Below are 23,206 nucleotides of genomic sequence, written 5' to 3'. Positions count from 1 at the left end.
ACAATGTGAATCAATGAAAATTGAGTATAATTTAATTATTTTATTGCACTTGATGTCGTAGAAAAGTTTTGAGCAAAAAACAGTTTTTTGATTTATTGAAGATGAAGTGTCTTCGAGAGTGAAAAAAATATATATATTGAAAGAAAAATTAATTTCAGCTGCCTTGATAATATGTCACATTTTTCACATGTAGCATTTTTAAAATCGGGGTAAATATATCTATAGCCCTTGGGCCAACACGCCAAAATATTTATCTCCATAAGGTTTTTTTTTTTTTTTTTTTTTGAGAATTTATTCCGTGGGTCAATCGAAATGCCAAGAAAATTCTTACTGTCAAATTTATTTTAATTGCAGTTATATTCTTTGAAATGCATTGTTTTGCCACATCATCATAATAATTTTTTATTAATTTAATTTAAATAATTAAATAAAAATTGAAGGGGTGGCACCCCAACCATTATGGGGTGGCCAGGGGTGGCTTCCGGCCACCCCTTCAATTTATTTTTATTTTTATTTTTAAATTTTTTTTAATTAAATTAATAAACGTGGTAAAACGGTGCGTTTCAACCAATCTAACGGCAGTTAAAAAAAATTGATGGTTGAAATTTTCTTGACATTTCGATTAACCCAGAAAGTAAATTGTCGAAAAAAAAAAAACTTAGGGAGATAGAATTTTTGGCGTGTTGACCCTCGAACTTTAGATATATTTACCCTTAAAATCGATTAATGCAAAAAAAAAAAGAAAAAGCATGATTTTAGAATATATATAAGAGATCTTGTTTCACTCGATCCACCTTCTTTATTATTATTATTATTTCTATCTTGGTTTAAGGAAGGAAAAAGGAATATGAATATATGATGATGCACATAAACTTTTTGAAATTTTCCATTATTTTAAAAAGGGAATGACTGAATGAGGAGTTTACCCGAGTCGAACTTCTTTCCCAGTCAGCGCTAATGACGAAACTTGATTCTGTTTTTTCCTATTTTTTTAATATTTTTTGGAGCAACACTTGGTTTACTTTGGTTGTTTATTTCTATTACATAAGACAATATTTTTCAATGTTGCCTCTGAGTTTTATATTTTGGTCATATTGAAAATTTAGACGTCATTTACATCATTCGACATCAAGATATGTTTGCATCTGTCAAAACCCAGTAAATATGACAAATAAAATTGATTGATGTAATAGTTTTTTTTTTTTTTATAACTGAGACAATCGACGGAGAAAGAAACAAAATTCAAAGAAAAAAACAGTGCAGGAAAACAAATACAGACCGACGAAAAAAATTTATAGATGAACAAATGTGCATCGTTCATTCCATGATTAATGATTGAGCCGTAATATTTTTTCTTTTTAAAAAAGAGAAAATTTCCATTTGGATTGTTTTCACGTGGGTCATGTTTAATCACCCCCACAATCAGCCTAATCTTAATTTGACATCATGTCTTATAAGATAAGCATGAAATTGGAGAGAGAGAGAGGGAGAGAGAGCAAAACCGTTGGCTATTTGGGTCATGTAGTGCGCCCACAGTCCCGAAGAAAAACCGGAAACCGGTCACCGGTTTTTCCCAAAGCAGTTTTAGAACCAATACGACCTCCCGAAAACCAGGAGCCCTTTTCCAAGTTTCACTTATTGTTTTTATTTATTTTTTTATTTTTGTAAAATGTTAGAAAAACCAGAGCTCCAGGTGGGGTAGCCTCCCACGATATGTGGCGATTCGACCGCACACTGACTCCTCTACGTGTCCGCCACGCGCCGCTCTTTTCCTTTCTTAATTTTTGTACCCACTTGCATGCCATCCTCCACCACATCCTCCCACTATCTGACCCACCTGCCCCATGTGGCTCGTCTTCTTCTGAGCATAACTACCGTCTTACCCTCACCCTTTACTTCCTCTATTGTACACAGAAAGGTTAATTTCGGGAATAAGAACAAGATGGCCAAGAGTGGTTCGGAATAAAGTTTTGTTTTTTACCCCCACTTGGGGTCGACGGCTTTACGTCCCAATGGCAAGACTGTTTATTAACCCTTGATTGGGGGTCGGGTACACGCGCTGTGAGTGAGATTGGTGCTAGGATTTCCAATTCTTTTTTGTTTTGGTTTTTTAAAGCTTAAAAACTGGTGCAATGCCCAATCCCCTTGAACGTGGAAACCAGTGTTGTAGGAAAAGTAAAAACAACTGCGTACCCCAGTACTTGAAAACCTTCCTTGGGCGAACCCCACAACCTCTTCACTTAAATACCCCACACAACCTTCTTATTATTCTCCCCCATACCCTCCAAAAACCATACAAACAAGCCTCCTCTTTCCTTCTCTCTCTCTCTTTTCTTTCTGTATTTGTTCAGTTTGTGGAGAAAATGCGTATGAGCTGCAATGGGTGCCGGGTTCTACGCAAAGGGTGCAGTGAAAATTGCAGTATCAGGCCTTGCTTGCAGTGGATCAAGAGCCCCGAGTCTCAAGCCAACGCTACTGTTTTCCTTGCTAAGTTCTACGGCCGCGCTGGCCTCATGAATCTCATCAACGCCGGCCCTGAACACCTCCGACCTGGTTAGCCCTCCATACCCTATTTATTATACGTTTGGAAAAAGATAAATTAAAACTTGATTAAAAAATAGGTTCAGATTTTAACGTGTCGCTTTATTCTGTTTTTGCATGAACCAAACAGGCTTTATCTTCTGAAAATGGGGATTGACGTTTTTGTTTTTTGGGGGTTACAGCGATATTTAGGTCTTTGCTATACGAGGCATGTGGGAGGATAGTGAACCCGATTTATGGGTCGGTCGGGTTGTTGTGGTCCGGTAGCTGGCAGCTCTGCCAAGCAGCAGTGGAAGCCGTGCTAAAGGGCGCGCCGATCACGCCGATTACGTCCGAAGCCGCGGCCAGCGACCATGGGCCGCCACTGAAGGCATACGACATTCGGCACGTGTCCAAGGACGAGAACTCTGCCGCGTCCAACGATCCCCACCGGATCAGAACTCGGTGCCGGTTCAAGCGCTCTGTGATCAAGCCAAGAGCCGGCAAGGTCGGGAACGGTGCGGCCGTCGACGGCTCGGCGCGGGGCGTGAAGCCCAGGTACGAGGGTGGGTGCTGTACGGACGAGCTGAACCGATCGACCAGCCACGAGTCGTCTCTGAGCCACCAGTCGGAGCTGGCGCCGAATGTGGAGGGCGAGAGCAAAGAGACCGAGAGCATGTTATCGGTGGAGACGGCTGAGGCTTCGGTCTTGTTCCGAGCCGAGCTGGAGTCCGTGGCTAAGCCCGATGAGCATGCACAGGACAGCGAGATAGGTCTGGAACTTACTCTAGGATTGGAGCCGTTGTCACGTGCCGGTCACGTGGTTCCCGTTAAGAAGAGAAGGGTCGATGCTTGTGTTGGCGGTGGCTCGGCTGAGTTCAACGCCGCGTGTAAGATGGAGCTGGGGCTTTAAATTCTAATTACCCGGCTTAGAGTGAAGCCTAAGTAAAGAAAACTTAAAAAGTCAAGTCCAGTTTTGACGACTCAGATCGGCTTTGTCCATTTGCATAGAAGAGATCATGACCCTTCCTTTTTTCTTCTGGTTTTCCTTTTTTGACTGTACTTTTTTTTTTTTTTTGTTCTTTCCTTCTTTACCCTTTGTGACGAGGTGTACAAAATGTGGTTGCAAATATAGAAGTGGTAAATTAACAGAGGGAGACAAAGCAGAAAATCTTTGTTAAATCTTTCCTGAGTTTTTACGCTATTGCTTGCGACCAAATCTGAAACAGTAATTGCCTGTTGCGTCGGACTTGGTTTTTCTTTTTTCTTCTTCAAAACGTACGTACACGGTTTTGGCGAAAGTACTGTTGAAAAACGTAATCACTAGGCCTCGCTACAAGCTTGACCGCTTGCGCATGCAGAGACTTTTTTGTTTGTACATGGACTGTCGGTTCTGGGCGTAAAAAAAATTGGTGACGATTACACGTTTTCCTTGTTTTTGGGTGTGGGATTAAATGCCAGTGAATGAACTTTAAGAAGAAATATCATTGATGATGTGCATGCGGTCCGCCATTTGTCCCATGGAAAATGCTTGGCTCATGCAACTCTTATACTTTAGGTAAAATAATTTTAAAAAATTTGTAAGTCTTTTTTTTTGCTTAATTATTTCAGGTAATAGATTGCATATAAATTTCCTGCGTCTCTCGCCAATAGATAGCCCCAATCGGTTTCTTCAAAGAAGGGGACAAATATTATACTATGACTTTTCTGCGTAAAATATTTTTTTTAGAAAAATATGTTTTGGTGGTTGATACAATCGAAAACTTATTTAGTTTCAAGAAAAAAAGGTTTTGTTTTTAGATTTTGGAAATTATTTTTTGAGTTTGAGTTTATCCTTGTCAAACCGTCTTACCATTGGCGCTCATTTTTTATACAAGCTAATCAATTTTAAGTAAATAATGCTATAAGTTCTTGTGTTCTTTTAAAAATGATGTGGGTCTTAGAATCACCATTGGACTTGTGATTGATCATTATTGAATTTTGATCAAATGGTAATTTTAAAGGTCACATTATTTTTGGAGGGATACATGAGTGATAGGATTCTCATTATATTTATTTTGAACACATGTCATTCAAGAATTTCCTCCTAAATCAATTTCAAGGAGAACTTGTTGTGTGGATGTTTAAAATTAAGCTCATCTAACTCATAAAAGCTTAGGATCAGGCTTAGGTGTTGTAATTAATCTCTCTACCAGTGCTAAGCTGTAATTCTTGTTGCATTAAATACCTATATGCTTTCTAATGAATAAAAATACCTATTTTTCAGAGGCCAAATAGCAGTACCCAAATAATTATTTTATACAAAAAGAGATCAAGGATAAAAAATGTCCTAAGATTAGACAGAAAAAAGAAAAAGCACAGGTCTTACATTTAAAAAGATACTTAATTACTTATCATATAAGAATAGTCAAAGATTAAATGGTAAGTAATTAAAAAGATAACATTTGACTATTCACATCAATATATGGTAAGTAATTAAGTATCTTTTTAAATGTAAGATTACCTTTTCTTTTTTCCCTTCTGAAGTTGTGATATTACATCAGCTACAGAAGCTACCATCGACAGCTCGTAAGTGGTGTTTATCGAGGTTAGAATTGTCCATTCCAGACTTCCTGGGTTGTATTTGAACTACGATGATTGTTTTATAATTGTTTTAAATAATTACGAAGAATTTCCTATCAAAATTCTCTTCTATACATTAATAACTCCACAATAATTTCAACTGCCCTCGTACTCATCGTTGTAACCTACAGGAATCAAGTTCAATTTTTCCTTTCTCATTAATGAGCTTCTAAACCATATATGCAAAGGAATTTAATTTTCTTTGTTTATCTGTACCTCCCTGCATTCCATTGAACTTGAAGGACCATACAATTAATAAAGGTCAAGTGGGGTTAGCCGTAATTAATTTCATTAGCAAGCATTTTCTCTGTTTCAAATAAAATTAATAATATCAATTCTATGATTAGGATTTAAAGTTGATACTTAATCGTAGAGAGAGATGCAAAACAGATTGTGGAGGACATCAATTCATTAATGAGCATTTGGAATCGTTTCGGCCATTTAGTAGAGGACATAAGACGCATCTTACACTCACTACAAGGATGGAATGTTGTCCATATCAACCGTGAGTCGAATGAGGTAGCACATCGGCTTGCGAAAGCAGCCGCCACAAATGTCAGTGATAGAATATGGAGGGATCAAATTCCAAATTGTATTAGTAATATTGTTTTGATGGAGCAATTAGCTTTATCTTTTGATTGTTGATAGAGCTTATCCTAGCTCCACTCTATGATCTTTATCAATGAGAAGTTATTAATATTTTTTTCAAAAAAAAAAAAACGGTGTACTACATGTGCCAATGCTGATATTGTGTATACCGTTAAATGCACAAACTTTAATTACTTTTAAATACTCTCAATCTCCATAATAGACAAGAGAATATTCCTTAAATTACAGGATTCGAACATATGCTATGTGGGTTTGTTGTCAAGGGTGTGCAGTTACTAGAAAGATTCAATGTACAATGCTTGAATTCTGTCCCTAAACTATAAACTTTGACCTAATTCGAAGCAATTAGTCAATATTTTAGGGATGGTCAACAATATTGTTAGATGTTGGGTGAATTTGACAAAGAGTTTTGAGATGAGAAAAAAAATAGAGAAATTGATTAATGTGATATATATATTATGTTTTTTTAATTTTTTTTTCTTTGCCAAATATGCCCATTATGCCCCACCCCTTCCTAATTTCTCTTTCTAGTCTTCCAGAGAGATAAAACACACGTAGAAAGTTTTCAAAGCGAGGTTGTGACACAATATGCTAGAATATTACTTGACACTTGAGACAGAGAGAGAGATAAATGCAAACAATATTAGTTACACTCGATCCCCTTAAGCTTTTATAATAGAGGGACCCATCACCCATCAACACATACTATCTCCACTCTAACTGCAAGAATGGCCACCATTATTGGCCATGTAAGGCCTTATAGAGCTTTCACCATCATTGAGATTGCCATTTTCTTTTATTTCTTCACTTGTGTGGGTTCAATGAGAAAGGGATCCCTTACGGATTGACTATATACATGCACAATATCTCGCTTTAACTACAAAAAGGAATCATCATCATCATCATCTACCTCATGGGGTTTTATTGGTTTTTACTATCATTTTTACTGTTGTTTACAATCATTGATTATGTTGTCACTCTGGTATACTACTTGTTACAGAGATAAATACTCATTATATCAACTACACTCTTCGACAAATAATTTTTCACATGTGTGAGTAAAATGGACCATCATCATCATCATCATTATCTACCTCATCAGGTTTTATTGGTTTTTACTATCATTTTTACTGTCATTTACAATTGTTGATTATGTTGTCATTGTGGTATACTACTTGTTAGAGAGATAAATACTCATTATATCAACTACACTCTTCGTCAAATAATTTTTCACATGTGTGAGTTTTGTAGAAAAAACGACTATCATGGATTGACAACGCACTTGCATGGTTCTCACTCTAATTATTGCATAGTGTACTACCTACCATCATTCACATTATATAATTTAGAATGCTTGAGATTGTGTTCGAGAAATAGAGCTTTTAAATCAAAAAATAATTTTGGCAAAAGTTTTATTTTTAAGCTTGTACAAAAAATGTATTTTGACCATTTTTACCAAACATGCCCTTTTTGTTTGACACAACTTTTTAGGTACTAAAAGCACATTTGACGCTCTCTAATGCGTTTATATTTTACTTGCAAATCTGATTTTCTTATTGATTAGTGTAATTCTTGTTGAATTTTGTTCGTGACTTTTAAAATTTATTTTTGTCTTGGAGTTGATTGGACTTGTTAATTACAAGATAACCCCTCTGCTTTGTTTACCTCTCAATCTTTGGTGTCAAATCGAATTTGGTTCCCGGATTTCTGTTGCCACTCCAAAAAATTTACCATTTGAACCATTTTCTATTCCTTTTTTTTTTTAAAAAAAAAAAAATTTTATTTTCTCATTACTTGCAATTTTTTTTTTTGGGATTGAATTTCCAGTTTTCTTTGCACTACTTACTTTCTGCAATAAATTTTCCATCAGTGGCCTAGTAGGCCCATTAGAACAGAGGCCTCTTATGGTCCATCGGTTTCACAAAACCATCTAAACGGGTCAAGCCCAACCCCGTTTTCCACAAAGAACATAATTCAAAACTCTAAGCGACCATTTCTCTCTCTCTCCCCCACCCTCTCTGTCTCTCTCTCTCTCTCTACGCCAACTCGACCCGGCAAGCGGCACTGATTTCAACTTCTGTTACTGTTTCCTCTCTCGGAATCGTCTCTCACTATCAAAAACTCTCTCTCTCTCTCTCTGGTGAGTACACTTCTCTCGCTCTCTTCAACGCTCCCCAAAACCCTAATTTATTGTTTTTACTGATTTGTTTCTTTTATGTGTAACTTCTTTTGGCAGAAAATGAAATTTTATCAGAAAAGCTATACCTAATTGTTCGCATTATAAAAATCGATTTTTTAGAAAAATTTTCCGTAATTTGCTTGAAAAAACTTCAAAAATTTAGCTCAATCGAGCTTCTATATGTATTTTTCAATTTGCATTGTAATCTTTGAAGAAAATGTATAATTCGAATTTAAATGAGGTTGGTAACAAGTAATCAGTACCAATAAACTACAAGCATTGATTGCTTAGTATGTATTAGAAGCGCTGTGATTTCTAGGGCTTGAGTTTGCTATTGAATTAGGAAGTTCCAACTGCGTGATGGTGCATGTCATTAAGAATGATAATGTAGGGGCCAATGCTTGCGTGATTTTCTATTGAATTGTTATGTTTTCTCGGTTGTGTTTGAATAGGTTTCAGTTCAGGGACTAAACAAAACCCTAGGAGATGGGATTGTAGTACTCGCGAAACAATTCAGTGAACTGTGATGGAGTTTCTCACTATGATTCGGGATTGGTAGAGAAGAAGGTACTTTTATTCGTATACAGTTCTCTTTTCTGCCACTATGTAACTTTGGCTATTTTGGTTTGCAATTGATGAATTTTCCAACTTCCGTTGCACATTAGTGTTTCTTGTACATTTGTGGTGAAGGTATTAAAATGAATACGAAGAGACTGTATCATCATAAGAGAGATATTGCCTTGCTTTAGTAAAGAAAAGGTGGATAGAAATTTATTTAAAGAGAACATAGCAAGTTAGAAACCTTCCACTAGAAATCTTGATTTTTGTGGTTATTTAAGAACTGAAAAACAAAATTCATGGAACATGGCTATTTGTCTGGACTTCAGTTTCTAAAATTGCAATTCTTTTCTCTTCTTACCTTTTGTGTTAGAATTTGTTTGTTTGTGGAAGTATTTTTTTTTTTTTAAGTAATCAAGATATCATTAAAAGTATAAGGCGCCTCAAGGTACACAAGAAGTATACAAGAGAAACTACCTAACTAGTAGGAGCAAAAAAAGAGAGGAAATTATGATAACTAATCACCAAAGGAAAAATAAAGCAGTTGTCTAAAAGTATAGGGTATTGAAAAATAAAACTTAATCTCCTCCCAAGTCCTCTCACGATCTTCCAAACTTCTGTTGTTCCTTTATCTTCATAGACACCACAAAAGGGACACAAGCACCATCTTCAATACAACAGTGCTCCTAGTGCAATAGCAATGATGATATTGGTACATAGGACAAAGAACTCAGGAACCAAATCTTATTTAGGGCAGCCTCAAGATATTGTTTCTAGGGTTATTTGATTGCAAGCTTTAAGAAAAATGTTGTTTTGATGTTTGAAAGTTGAAGGATTTTTGTGGCAGCAGTGGGTTTTGGACTTTTATGATATGGTTTGGGTTAGGTGTGGTGTGGTGGAAAAGAGGTAGGTAAAGATTAGGGGTTTTGGAGCTCAAAAGGGTAAGTATTTGCAGCCAAAGGATGGTGAGAAAGGGCCAAAGTTGGAGGCTGTTCTGGTGATGTGAACAATAATCTGAGAATAGTGTTTTGATGTTCAAGTGTTTTGGTGGTAATACATGGGAGAAAGAGTATGTTCTTACCATAGAAATTTTTTAGTGTTTAAAGGTGGAAAGTCTAGGTTAGATTGTAGGGTTTGCAAGGTGGATGAGTTGCTGCCAGTTCAAGAAATCATCACACCTTCTAAAACATCACATCTACGGTTTCCTTGGCATCACACCTTAGAGGAGGATTGCATGACACGTAACTCAAAGAAAGCTTCATAGGTTTGAAATTTAGCAAAATATATTTCTCCATTGAATAGAACATATTATGTCTATTAAATAGTCGATTAATACCTAACATTAATAAGATTTGAACTTGATGCGATTTCCAAACAAAATGGTTAATGAAACCAGCAAATAAAAGCCTCATAACATAACAAAACTCAAAATAACACCTAATGGATCAAATGTAGATCCTATGTCCAGAAATCTTAAAATTACAGAAATATCCTTGACTCTTAAAATAACATAAAACTAAAGTAAATTAAAACTGGCTTCTCGTTACTTGGATCATTCTATTTAGTGGTTAGTATGGTCATTATGGAGATTGGAGTGATATTTGTTGTACATAAAAATGGTGTACAATGCCTTTTTGTCTTTTTGGTTATTATTGCCTAACAATCAAATAACCTTTTGGTGGTTGTTTAGGTTTTGATCTTGTTCAAATCAAGGGTATTTTAGTATCAATTCTCTCGGCAGTATGGATGGGAACACACGGAATTTTTTCAAGAAACGCCCCAGCTTCCAATTTAAGAAGAAAGGAGGCAATAAGAAAGGAAGATGGAATAATTTAAGCCGTGAACAGTCTTCAGGGGATTCTCAATCTGTTGACACTGTCTATCGTATACTCTGCCCATCTAGAAAAATTGGTGGTGTCATTGGAAAAGGTGGCAGCATAGTCAAAGCCCTGAGAGAAGAGACACAGGCGAAGATTACAGTTGCCGACTCTGTTCCTGGCTCAGATGAGAGAGTTATTATTATCTATAGTTCGCCTAACAATATTTCAAGGAAACAAAATGATGATGAAGATTCAGCTGGGGAGAATGAAATGGAGCCCATGGAGCCTCACTGTGCTGCCCAGGATGCTCTCCTAAAAGTTCACGACAGGATTATTGAGGAAGATCTCTTTGGTGGCATGACATTTGATGATGATAATGATAGCAATGTTGTCACTGCACGACTTTTAGTTCCAAATTTCATGGTAGGATGTCTTCTTGGCAAAGGTGGAGATGTTATTCAAAGATTGCGGAGTGAGACAGGTGCAAATATTCGTGTTCTTCCTGCAGATCATCTTCCTGCATGTGCTATGGGCACTGATGAATTGGTGCAGGTAAGGTTTCTGTATTTTGCTCCTTTTAGCATGTGAAATGAATCTTCTGGATCAGGAATTGACATAGTAAGCATGCTTTTTTTTTTTTTTTCTTCTTTAAATGAATTCGAATTAAGATGTAGTTGAAGGATACAACTGGATCCAGTTCTTCTCTCTCTGGACTCCACTTTGGTTGGATCTATACTGGGTAATGGCCTTAATTCAGGCTTACTTGGGTCAACTCGTAAAAATGCCTTTTCCCTCTTCTTTGTTTTAAAACTTGACTGGGGTGGTTCAGCTTGATGGTCTGAGCTTGTTTTTCTGTTATAAGATTTGCATTTGATGTGCTTGTCTTAATAAAGTAGGCATTGTAGCACTGTATATGTGCATATAATGACTTTTATTACTTGAGTTAATACTAATAATAAAATGAAATTTTTTTTGGAATGAATTTGGTGGGAAAGAGAATGAAAACCTTTACCTTTAGTCTTGATACATGAATGTGATGTCAAGTTGATGTGCCAAATCTTTATGTCTGGTTTTTGTTGCGTATTTCAGAATATAGAGACTCATCTTTGGGTGGGTTTTCCTAAACCCACTTTACTTGATAAGTAGGTCGACTTAAGTAGAAGGCATTTCGTCTCCTGTACTATTTGAAAGTGTGTGGCTGTCCTTATGCTTGGGAATTTATAGCAGTTATGAGAGGTAAGTGGCATTATGTGCATGCTGATTCTCTAATCATTTGGGAAATAGTTACCTAATCAGAAACGGCCTTTTGATATTGGGAGTCAAATGAACCTACTGGAGCCTTGCTTAGGGTTTCAGACTTCCATAATGTACCCTCGGTAGTCATTTTCTCTGCATTGTCTTATTGGACTATGAGTTCTAGGCTGTGGGTATGCTCATACGTTACACATCAGGCTTAGCAAGCTCTTGCGTGATTTGTTGTCAATGGGGATTGGCTTGATGCTAATATCTGATTTGTACTTAGTTTACTGCTTAGTTGCCACTCTTTTTTCCAGCTTCAGCTGAGGCATGATTTTGTATCCTTCTTGCCTTTGCTGTATATTCTCCAAAAACTAAAGATATAGATGTGAGTCTAGGGTTGTAAATAAACCAGTCTGTTTGACAACCCGCTTGGTTTAACTCGACTCGAACTCGAGCTCAATATTTGTACAAACCCACTCGTTACTGTGGAACCCGCTTGATTAGTAAATGATACATATCCAACTTGCTTGAGAAAACTCAATAGGGGCTTGCGAGCTCAGCTCGTTTAAAGCTCGACCGGTTCGTTTGCCAAACTCGTTAGCTCGTTCATATATATATATATAAAACTAATTTTTAGTTATATAAATTTAATTATGTATATTAGTAATTAAGTAATATATGTAATATAAATTACTTAATATTTATATTTATACTATAGATAAATGTCTAGAGGTTGTTTTAAAATTCGGGCTTGAATTCTGCTCAGATCATATATTAAAGAATTTAATAGTTTAGCTCCAGCTCAAGTTGATCCCGACTTGGCTCGAATAGCATTTTCAACGAACTCGAGCTCGCCCGAATTTTAAACGAGCCGAGCTTAAACACACATTTCATAGCTTGGCTTGAATAAGCATCTTCGTAAACGAGCCAGTCTTGAAATCCTAAAGCTCAACTCGGCTCGGCTCGATTACAGCCCTAGGTGTGACTCTCGGGGTGCCCCTTAATGTTTATACCACCACTCAAAACGACAACTCAAAACACCAATTCATTAGCTAAACTCACCCCTATTTCTCTTACGATGCAACCGGGCTCGCCTCAACAAGAGAAGCTGCATCCTGTAGGCCCTTTGGGAAAGATAGCAGAAAGAGAACCGCTGTTTTGACTCGATTCTCCCCTGTAACCCTTTGCCTTCCTGCCTGCAGGTTGCTTGCTTCAAATTTCTTTCCATCTGGTGTGCAAATATGACTCTTTGGGACTTCCCATGTTTCTTTTGACTCATAGGCTTTTGAAAATAATAGTATTTTGGGGTGGGGGGGTAACCATGGCCAGTGACCAATTAAATCTACTGATTTGAATAATGTGTCAAAAAAATGCAAGAGAAAATATTGCATTATAGGTGCATGTGTGTACAAATTTAAAGAGATTATTGTCATGCCATGGTTTACCCAACTTGGCTCAACATTCCGCATTATTATGAAGATGAAGAACTGTATCTGCCTGCCAAACAAGGGATTTATCACAGTGGATTGTCTCTTGCCTTGGCTGTTCACATGCATACTTACATACACTATATATACATACATTAGTGCATACATACACATGTATGTGTATTAAAATATATTGACATTAAATGGTTCCATTTCTACTTGATAGTTGGGGTCCTTAATTGGGATCCTTTTCATGTGATTGGAAATTGTATTTGATTTGTTTTTGGTGTGGAATAACAAGAACAATGATCAGGTTTGTGTTGGAACTTAACCTTTCCAAGCTGTATTATGGGATTTGGTTGAAGTCTTCTGTTTTGCGTACAAAGATGTTCATAGGTATGACTATGTTTGGTGCTGTAGAGCACTATAAGATATCATTACTTTTCAAGATGGACCGAGCTGGCTATTGGCAGAGCAGTGAGGTTCCTTTGTGTTGTAGTCTTAGTTTGAACTTTGCTGCTTGGAAAAATTGCTGATAGGTCAAATGAATCCTGGTTTAAGAGTTTTTCTTCTGTATCTGGAAGCCACAGTGCTAACTGCAATATATTTGCTTTTAGTGTTAAGTTTATTGTTTGCTCATTTGAGACAAAACGTGGGAGTAGTCCTGTAAAGATGTGTTGTAGCTTTGTTTGTCCATGTAATGATTGTTCCCCTAGATGTTTGGCGACTTTAATAACTCAGGAAAATATCTCAATAGCATGTTTTTAGGATTTTTCCAATTTTACGTTTAAGGCTAAAGTACATTTTTGTTTGGTAAGTTTATGTTCAATTTGGTCCTGGAAGTTTTGGTTTGATGTCATTGTAGCCCTTCCATCCAAATGGCAGTAAGAAAAAAAAATCCATGAGAGAATGAAATGAAATGAAAAGAACTTTCAGGAAAAACTGCAAGCTGTTAATGCATTGTTCCACGTCTGCAAGAGCCCTAACTCCACCACAACCACCGCTGCCACATACTTTGAGGCTCAGTAGGGTTTTGAGGAATTCTCCACTTTTGAGGGGTTTCATTTTGAAATTTTCAATATCCGTTGTAACAAGTATATGCATTTGGAGATGTGAACTAACAATGATTCAATTCTTAAAAATTTAAATTTGAGAGGAGACGGTTGGGTTGGTTAGTGGAGACTTGAAGTTGAATTGGTGGGGGGAGGAGGAACAGAGAAAAGGAGGTGGTGGATTCAGTTCTTATGGTGGAGTGGTGTAGATGGTGCAAGAGAGAATGGAGGTGAGTGGGAGGAGAAAGAGAGAAGGGTAGATAGTGGTGACCTCTTGGAGGTGGTGGATCTATTTCTCGTGGTGGAGTGGCGGAGATGGTGGGGCAGAGAGATGAGTTAATACTTTTTTTTTCTTCCTAATAAAAACAACAAATAAAAAGTAAACATTTTTTTTTCATATTGAGTTGCTAATATTGCAAACTGATATGACATTGCCTTCTTTTTAATGTTCTTTAAATTTTATTTTTTCTCAAGAAAATTTTCACCAAAATTATGTCATTTTACACTCATGTACATGTTATGTGATATTCATCGTGAGCAAGTTTGACAGATTTGGATGGAAGGACTACACTGACAACAAACTGAAACTTCAAGGACTGAATCAACCCAAAAATAAACTTGAAAGGACCAAAATGTATTTTAGCCTATTGTAAAATATAGATGCAAGTGGACTAAATTGGATTATTGTATCATGAATGTGGGAGCTGAAAGTGGAAAGGCTGTGGATTGAATGATATCCGCTATATCTAAGCCAAAAATGATTAGTTGAGTTTGATATGATCCTGTCTTGTAGGAAGTTTACTCAATGCTTAAGTGGATAAGGTTAACATGATTTGAATTTCATGGAGACCATTGGCTTTTGAAATTGTTTTGCTTTCTATCAATTTCGAACTACGATGGATCTGTAACTTGAGTTCCGTCCTGTGAATCAGTATAGTGGGGTGCAGGTCCTCTTCTTGATGGGTCGTTCTTGAGTTTTCCCATGCTTATCATGAGTAGCTGACTGGAAAGTTTGTTAGCGTCTTCAAAGATGCAAGACACCATGATCCATATTGAGCTGAATGATGTGCTGTTTTAAATATAAATTTTTTTCGGAGGATTGTGTTTTTTGGGCCGAGTTTGAGTTTAAAAGATGTGTGATCAACTGTGTATGCACCTGGAAAAGTCAAGCATGCCTTGATGAAATGGTGGCAGATGCAAAGGATGAGGCCAGGCATGCAGAAAAAGAGGTGGGTGGACTGACTTCTTCTCACTACTGCTGTTCACTGACAGTGAACAAGTGAAGTGGCAAACTTTAGAAATATGAAATGGTTGAAGTATCGGTGTCTTTGTATTGATCCTCTCTCTCTCTAGAGTTCAATCTTGCTTTTCTTCCTATTGTGGTCCCATGCTATCTTATATCATCAATGAGTAGAATGTATAGGATATTTCTGGTGGTGTCAGAGTACATCACCCATTCTTTTCAGAATTTTTAAATCATTGACAGTTTCTTTATGAAGTATATCAGAATTTCGTTGTTTCCCCCCCTTCCCCCCCCCATTTTAATAGTGAATTTGCTTTTAGGTCTTGGCATCTAGTAAAATGATAGATTGACTACGTTATTTTCTGAAATAGCTTTTAAATCTTGAAACATCTTTTAGTCTTTATCTATGTGTGTGTGTGCATGTGGTGCAACCTTCCATTTTCCTTATTATTTGTATTAGGTGGGCCAAGTAATTCCCAAATTTTGGTTTTTCCACAATTTCTTTACTTTAATTTCTCTTCTATTGGCTGAACTTAATGCTTAACGTAGAAATTTTCTTTTACATGTCAAACTAACACAGTATCCCTTCATGACGTGTGAGTTTAAGTTGGAGTGGTTAGTTTAAATTGCATGACTTGGAGTAGGTGGTTAGAAGGGGAATAGCATTGGTATTATAGAGCCTAAGTGGTGTCTCTCGTGAGAAAGTTGGCGGATTATGATTGTGAAGCTTGTGGAAGCTTTCATAGGCCTTATTATGCAAGAACTAAGGAAATAAGGTGCAGGAAATTCTGGACAGCAGTGAGTAAGGCTTTTGGTAGTGAGTTTGAGGTGTTTATTTGATGAGGAAAGGCTGGGATAACATGGGGATTTAGGGTTTGTAGTTTATGTTGGGATGACATACAGCCAGGAAAATAGTAATTGGGTACTGTCAGCTGGGCTCTCAACAGTGACAAGACCAGTAATAGAGTCTGGTTTTTGTAGTTTTGGCCTTTGTCTCTAGGATTTGACTTTGATAGGAAAAGTATTGTGCTTTTTATAATATGGTTTCTACAGTGTAAAGTAGTGGATTCCTATAAACTGATTGTTGTACTTACATATCGACAAGGTGCATAAAATAAAGAAAGAAGATGGAGAAGAAAGAGCGGAGGAAGAGGACTTACAATACTGTGCAATAAACAAAATCATGTTGTAAATCTTTATCCAATATGCATCAATCATGAGAAAGATAATCTAAATTCTTTTCCTATATTGAAAATCCCTACTAAAGATAAATCCGAACCCCATACTAAACAAATCTTAGCCCTAAATAAAAAAACTTCCTAAGACTAAATCTAACTTCTAAGGGTTTTGCATGGGTCCAGGCTTTGCTCAACAGGAGTAGGTACATGAAGTAGCTCTGCCTTGGAGGGTTTCCCGTCATAAAAAAAAAAAAAATAAAAAAAAAAAAAAAATCTTAGGTCTAAAGATTTGGGTACTTAACACAGGACCAAAAGGACTTCTTAACTAGATTTGGCCTCCTTCACTAGGGGAGGCTAAAAGTCTTAGTCTTGGACTCCTAAGTGGGTAATTTTTCTCAAGTCATTCCATGGCTGTTGAATCATGGTTTCAGGCTGTTTCATCCTGCACATCAAGATTTGAAGGTTTTAGAGGAGTCTGAGTTGGCTATGTTACTTGATTGGGTTGTTGATTTTTGAACATATTATCTCCAGTGACTGAATATGTGGTGTAGTGACATTGAGGTTGGTTCTCCCCAGTTTGTGCGATTTTGTCCATTCTGAGAGTGTTTGATCTGGTAAATGTCTTGGATTTCTTTTTTGGGAACCCAAAATTAGTTGCATATAATGTTGATGACTTCATCTAGTGTTGACTTTGAAGCAGGGTTTCAACTAATAATTCTGAGCATTATGTAAGTTCGGGCCAAGCTTGAGTGGGTTCAGTGGCAAGAATATATAGAGGATTGCCCTGAAAAATGAATGTTTGAGAAGTATAGAATGTTTTTTGATAAGAAGTATAGAATGTTGGCATCTAACTTATAAGTTTTCCCTTTATTGGTTCACTGTATGATTTTGTCTCTGTAAGTCATTGCTAGTGCTTCTGAAATGATTGATATGTGCACCTATCCAAACATTGTGAAGTGAAGTTTTTTGCCACAAATTGTCTTCTGGATGCAAAGACGCTGTTATTGGGATTATCTGCTGTCTTTGCTAATCTCATACTAACTAATTTTTGTGCTTTTCCTTGTTCATGTACTACAAAAGCTATGTTTAATTTGTGCTATTCTTGCCTTCATTATTATTTATTTTTTTCTAATTTCTGAACATGATCATATTTGGAAATTTGTTTTGGACAATTCTGATTTTTCTTGGAACTCCCTACAATTTGTAATTTTGGAAGGTATATTGCAGATATCTGGAAAACCAGATGTGGCAAAGAGAGCACTTTATGAAGTATCAACGCTGCTGCATCAGAATCCACGCAAGGATAAACCTCCTCTGAGTTTCACTATGCCTTTTGGAGGCCAAGGATTTCATCCTCCTGGAGCTCCCATGCCTAGTATGCTTCCACCTGGAAATCCAATGTGGTCCCATCGGAACTCTAGTTCCCATGGTATGCCGCCTACGCCATGGATGGAGGGGTATGGAAATCAGCATTCCAGATTTGCACCAGGGGGTTTCAATGGTATTCCTCCTGGACCTGGTGCTGAAGCTTCAGCCGAGTTCTCTATGAAAATTTTGTGTTCAGCTGGGAAAATTGGTGGGGTGATTGGCAAGGGAGGTTCTAATGTAAAACAATTACAACAGGAGACGGGGGCCAGTATACACGTCCAGGATGCATCAGCTGAGTCAGATGAACGTGTGATTCGGGTCTCTGCTTTTGAGGTCTGCCTTTTCTGTTACACGTCAACAATCTCTCTCTTACATCTCGTCATATGGTTCATAGGCATTACTCTTATGGACATCCTGTTGTGTATCAATTATTGGTGTCAAATGAGGTTTTATTGCTGCCGATATACTAGTGGTGGATCATTGTACTTACGTTGTTTCAGGCTCTCTGGAATCCAAGATCAGAAACCATTGAAGCAATTCTTCAGCTTCAGAATAAAGTTAGTGAATACTCTGAAAAAGGTAATATCATTACTAGGCTTCTTGTTCCGTCAAGTAAGGTTGGTTGCATTCTTGGTCAAGGAGGTCATGTTATTAATGAGATGAGGAGGAGAACCCAGGCAGACATTCGTGTTTACTCCAAGGATGACAAGCCTAAGTGTGCAGCAGATGATGAAGAGCTTGTGCAGGTGATGGGGGTTAGAACATGTTTTTTTAATACGTTCTTTGTAATATGCCATTGTTACTACTGTTTTCTGACTGTTCTAATTTTTGAGCCATGCAATCATCCACACTTATCCGTATGCTTTGAATAATTCAGGTATCTGGAAACTTTGGTGTTGCTAAAGATGCATTGGCAGAGATTGCCTCAAGACTCAGAGTGAGAACTCTGCGAGACGCAAATGCTGGAGCAGAAGGTGCTCCTGTTGGCCCTGCCCGGGGATTTGGTCCTGCAGGAAGCATGCCTGGTGGAGGGTTCCCACCATCTGGCACAATGGGAGCTGGTAGCTCTGGTAGATATGATCCCCTAAAGGTACCTTTTTATCCTCTACTGTGTGAACGTTTTTATTCTGAAAGTCATTTGATTTATTTATTCATTTTAAAGAAAGGCCAGTGTTGGTAATTTAATAGTAAAATATAGTAACTTAGATAAATATCATAACATAAAAATATTCCCAATCTATAATAGGTGTGAATAATCTAGGCATCCTGGCATAATGGTTAGATATGGAGTATAATTTATACTTTATCGAATTGTTGTATTGTACTTAAAGACCACTCATAGGCTATTCCTTCTTACTAAGGCAGGTCACTTCCTTTTGGCATTCTGTTGTAACAACCTGTTGCTCTTGCCACTGTTCCATCCTGCCAACCCCGCGACCGCTCCCTCTTCCACCACTTCTGCCCCCATCTATTGTTGAGTATGTCTTAATGTGTACCATTTGTCCCCTGATTGATAGTTAAATGGGTTTGTGGAAGGTCATTTAAGTTTAATTAGTGCCAGTCCCATGTGAAAAGTTTCTGGTTTACCAGGTATATGGGTTCATTCAGGCTGATTGTCACCCTTGGGTGTATTACTGATATGGCATCCTTGGGCTTATATTAAATCAACATTAATGATATTATTGGTTCGTAGACATTCTAGAAAATATATAGTTGGTTTCTAATATTAGCTCTTGTGAGGTTCATAGTTGTAATAGTTGTTGTATTGGACCCACATTTGATTTGTTGTGTTCTACTGCATGTTCCTAACTCAAGAGCAAATTTCCCCTTCTTATTTGATTACTGATTAAGGTACTTCTATGATAAATGCCCTTCCATGATAACTAATTTCAAGTTGATGCTCTTGAAGGTTGATGGACATGAATATGAACCTCAGAGCTATCCAGTTACCGCTGCTGCTACTGGGTAGTGTGCCATTCAAATCTTTCTTTATGTAAACTTCACAATTAATTACCGTGATTGAGATGGTTATTTTTTTTGTGCCAGATACCCCAATGTCAATAGTGCTTTGGATGTTAAGATTCCAAACAATGCAGTTAGTTCTGTTATTGGGTCAGGAGGGAGGAACATTTCCAATGTTGGTGAGGTATGTTACTGCAACCTTATGGTCTACTAGAAGGGAAGAAATTTGGTAAAACGAATATAACTTTGATTGAGAATTAATTTTAATTTTGTGGATTGTACTTCAAACACACGTAAAATCTAAATTTAGATGGTCCTTGGTTTGGTTTTAGTTTTGAAGATACTTTTTGGAACTGAGTCTGGAGAGGCTGAAATCTTGGTGTGGTTATTGATTTACTGCATCTTTTTCTCCTCCCCACACTGCAGAGTGTCCTATTTTTTATAATTAATGGAGGAAAAACGAATAAAGGAAAGAAATTGATAGAGGAAAATACACTTTCACCCCAAAACTACCACGCCTCTAGCACTTAAAGGTCACCAAACTTTAAAATGTGATATTTACTCCCCTCCAACTACCACTCCATTATAAATCACCCCCTACTTTAGCATTTGACATTAAAATGAATAGGAAATTCCTCTTGTGCGCTTTGTGTGACTTTTTTTGACTTTTAACTTTTCAAAGTACCCTTAAATTTTTTTTTTTTTTTTTTTCAAAAATAATTTTTAGGGGCATCTTGAGAACTTCAAGTAAAAACAATTTGCGTGTGGTGCATGGGCGGCATTTTCTGCCTATTTTAATGCCAAAAGCAGAAAAGCTAATGGAGGGTGTAATTTGTAATATGGTGGTAGTTGAAGGGGGTCACGCTTCGCATTTTAAAGTTTGTTGGTTTTAAGTGTCAAAGGGGTGGTAAATGTATTTTCCCCAAAATGATTATATTCATTTCCTCCCACCCTCGCCCTTGTTTTGTCCCCCTTATTATTTGTAATGCTTCTGGATCAACTTTGTTGCATGATGAGGATTGTTGATATTATTTCATGTTTCCGTTATATTTATATAACTTTTAATCTATGTTGCTCTCTAGCATTGTTAAAAATTCAAAAGCTCAGATTTGCTCACATGTATGCCTTAGGGCATCATGGCAAATGACTTACAATTTGGCGTAGCTTATGCACAATACTGTGCTCTTTCTTGTGAAGCGCCTCAGGGTTACAAGGCACAAAAACACGTATTTGTACCTGTTTTAATTTATATTTATGTAGATGGACTTTATACTAATTATATTAGCCGCACTTTGTCATATATTAATGTGGTCTTCGTTAGATATTAGCCTTTTTGTGGTACATATATTTCACCTTTTTGTGGTACAAAACAGATCCTCACCTTCTTGTTACTAATCCTAGCTCTGCTCTTTACCCTTTTTGGCTATTTTATCTCTTTTTTTTACTTTCATGTTTCTGTAACCTTCTAATACTAATCAATGGACGAGTTCAGATTTGACATGTATAATGAAGCCATATACTTTCGTGGTTGAATTTTGTTTCATGTCCTTGCAATATGAATATAAAAAAATATGAATAAGCATATATTATGTTAAATTTTGAGCTGATCACATCATCTCATACAGCACAGTTGCATTATTGTTCAAGCTTCTTTGAATTTTTTATTATTATTATTATTTTTTATTTTTTGCATCTTCAAAACATGTTCTTCAGTCAGGCTCAAGCCTTATTTTGTACGTTGCACCTAGGCTCTTGAAGACATTACTGATTCAATGTGTTGTGTGTGTGTTTCGTTTAATAATGTCAGCTCCATTTCATCTAAATTTTTAAGTCTAGTAATTTCAATCGCTGTAGAAATGAAAACCGAATATTTTACCCTTTGTGGAATGCCCTCATTTGCCATATATTTTAAATTTTTGGTATAATCTTCTTGTCATTCATCTTCCTTTTCAACTTGTTTAATGCGATACAATATTTTTTTATTTGTATTTTTTTCTAATCAATGTGGGAGAGGGGGGGAAAAGGGGAATGCGATACAATCATACAATATCAAACTCAGAACTTCTGTATGCCAATTTCTTGAGAAATTTATTCTGTTCAGGTTGGGGGAGCAAGAATGAAGCTCCAAGACTCTCAGTCTGGTGGCTCTGAATGCATCGTTGACATCCGGGGTTCTTCCGAGCATTATAGTTCATCACAAAGTATCCTTCAATCCTTCCCGGCTTCTGCTGGACAAAACATGAACTCTCAGCAGAACTCCTACCAGAACGTGAATGCTCAGCAAGGCTCCTACCAGAACGTGAATGCTCAGCAAAGCTATCAAGGCTCCTATCAGCAAAGCCCCTACCAATTGATGGGTCAGCAAGGATCCTACCCCAACATTAGTGTACCGCAAGGCACCTACCACAACATCAGTGCACAGCAAGGTTACCAGTACTAACTCTGATTTGGGCAATTTTGTACCATAATTACTTCTTGTGTTCAAATTAACATCCTGACAAAGTGCTTAGAGGTTCAGTTATCACATGACTGTTATGAGGTTGTTTAGGTGTGAACCAAAAAGGGAAAAAAAAAAAAAAATCTGCTCTGCTGAGCTGGAGGGAATTGTAAGCAAGCATCTTTGTGCGGTATAAGAATACTTACATATTGTTTTTCTGTCAGGATTCTTGTATAGACAATTCAAATGTTGTCGAGTTTAGATCTTTACAATTTGCTCGCTGATGAGTTTATTCAAATGTCGAAAGAAAGAAATCTCCAGTATATTTAGGGCTTATGTACATTTAGAGCCCACTGCAACTATTTTATGCTGTGGATGGCGGATAAACATTGTACAACTTTGAAGCCCAAGCCCAAACAATGATCTGCCCTTCGTCAAACAATTTATATATGTTGATTGACAATAAACATAAACCTGGTTTCCAATTTTTCATCTGAAAAAGAAAGACGGCCTTTTGCTGATAATCTTGGTTGTTACATTCACACATACTTTTGGCAGATTATTTTTCAAACTTTCGGCATAAGATAAAGCTCCCATATGCCGTAGCAAATTCAAATACGAGAACAACCATGGTTTCCAGCTAGAAAACCACTAATAAATTGTGTTATCTGCTTACTCAAAATACCTGTCATCCAATCTTCTTGAAAATTACTCTTGAAAGCTCTTCCATCCTTTTTCCCACATTCAAATCAGATTTTTATGTCGGCTTTCGTGGAAGTCCCAAAATTCTTTGGTCGAGCTTTTAGAATAAATATGCTAGAGCATTTACATCCGAAAGGCTATATTGTTGGCGGCTATTTTGTTGAGCCATAGTGTTAAAATCACCCTCCATCCTGCTTAGCAAACTAGCCAATAATTTGTTGAGGTTGAGCACTATAGCTCAATAATGTATAATTTTATTAATAAAAAAAATCATTTCATCATCTCTTCTC

At 37.0% G+C, this 23,206-nt stretch overlaps 2 protein-coding genes across 2 annotated transcripts; both read left to right on the top strand.

The window, feature by feature from the left end:
- Positions 1-2,166: 2,166 nt before the first annotated feature.
- LOC132181154 (LOB domain-containing protein 40) lies at positions 2,167-3,724 on the top strand. Its single transcript, XM_059594241.1, has 2 exons — positions 2,167-2,553; positions 2,724-3,724. The coding sequence occupies exons 1-2, from the start codon at positions 2,364-2,366 to the stop codon at positions 3,431-3,433; spliced, it is 900 nt and encodes a 299-aa protein (XP_059450224.1). The 5' UTR covers positions 2,167-2,363; the 3' UTR covers positions 3,434-3,724.
- A 4,014-nt stretch (positions 3,725-7,738) lies between these two features.
- On the top strand, positions 7,739-22,492 carry LOC132180556 (KH domain-containing protein At4g18375-like). Its single transcript, XM_059593428.1, has 9 exons — positions 7,739-7,891; positions 8,383-8,497; positions 10,179-10,860; positions 17,675-18,148; positions 18,316-18,561; positions 18,693-18,905; positions 19,725-19,780; positions 19,862-19,961; positions 21,879-22,492. Exons 3-9 carry the CDS (start codon positions 10,231-10,233, stop codon positions 22,215-22,217), a joined length of 2,058 nt encoding a protein of 685 aa, XP_059449411.1. The 5' UTR covers positions 7,739-7,891; positions 8,383-8,497; positions 10,179-10,230; the 3' UTR covers positions 22,218-22,492.
- Positions 22,493-23,206: the final 714 nt, after the last annotated feature.

This window comes from Corylus avellana, chromosome ca5 (genome assembly GCF_901000735.1).
Source record: "Corylus avellana chromosome ca5, CavTom2PMs-1.0".
Classification (NCBI taxonomy): domain Eukaryota; kingdom Viridiplantae; phylum Streptophyta; class Magnoliopsida; order Fagales; family Betulaceae; genus Corylus; species Corylus avellana.
This window is presented reverse-complemented; position numbering and strand designations above follow the sequence as displayed.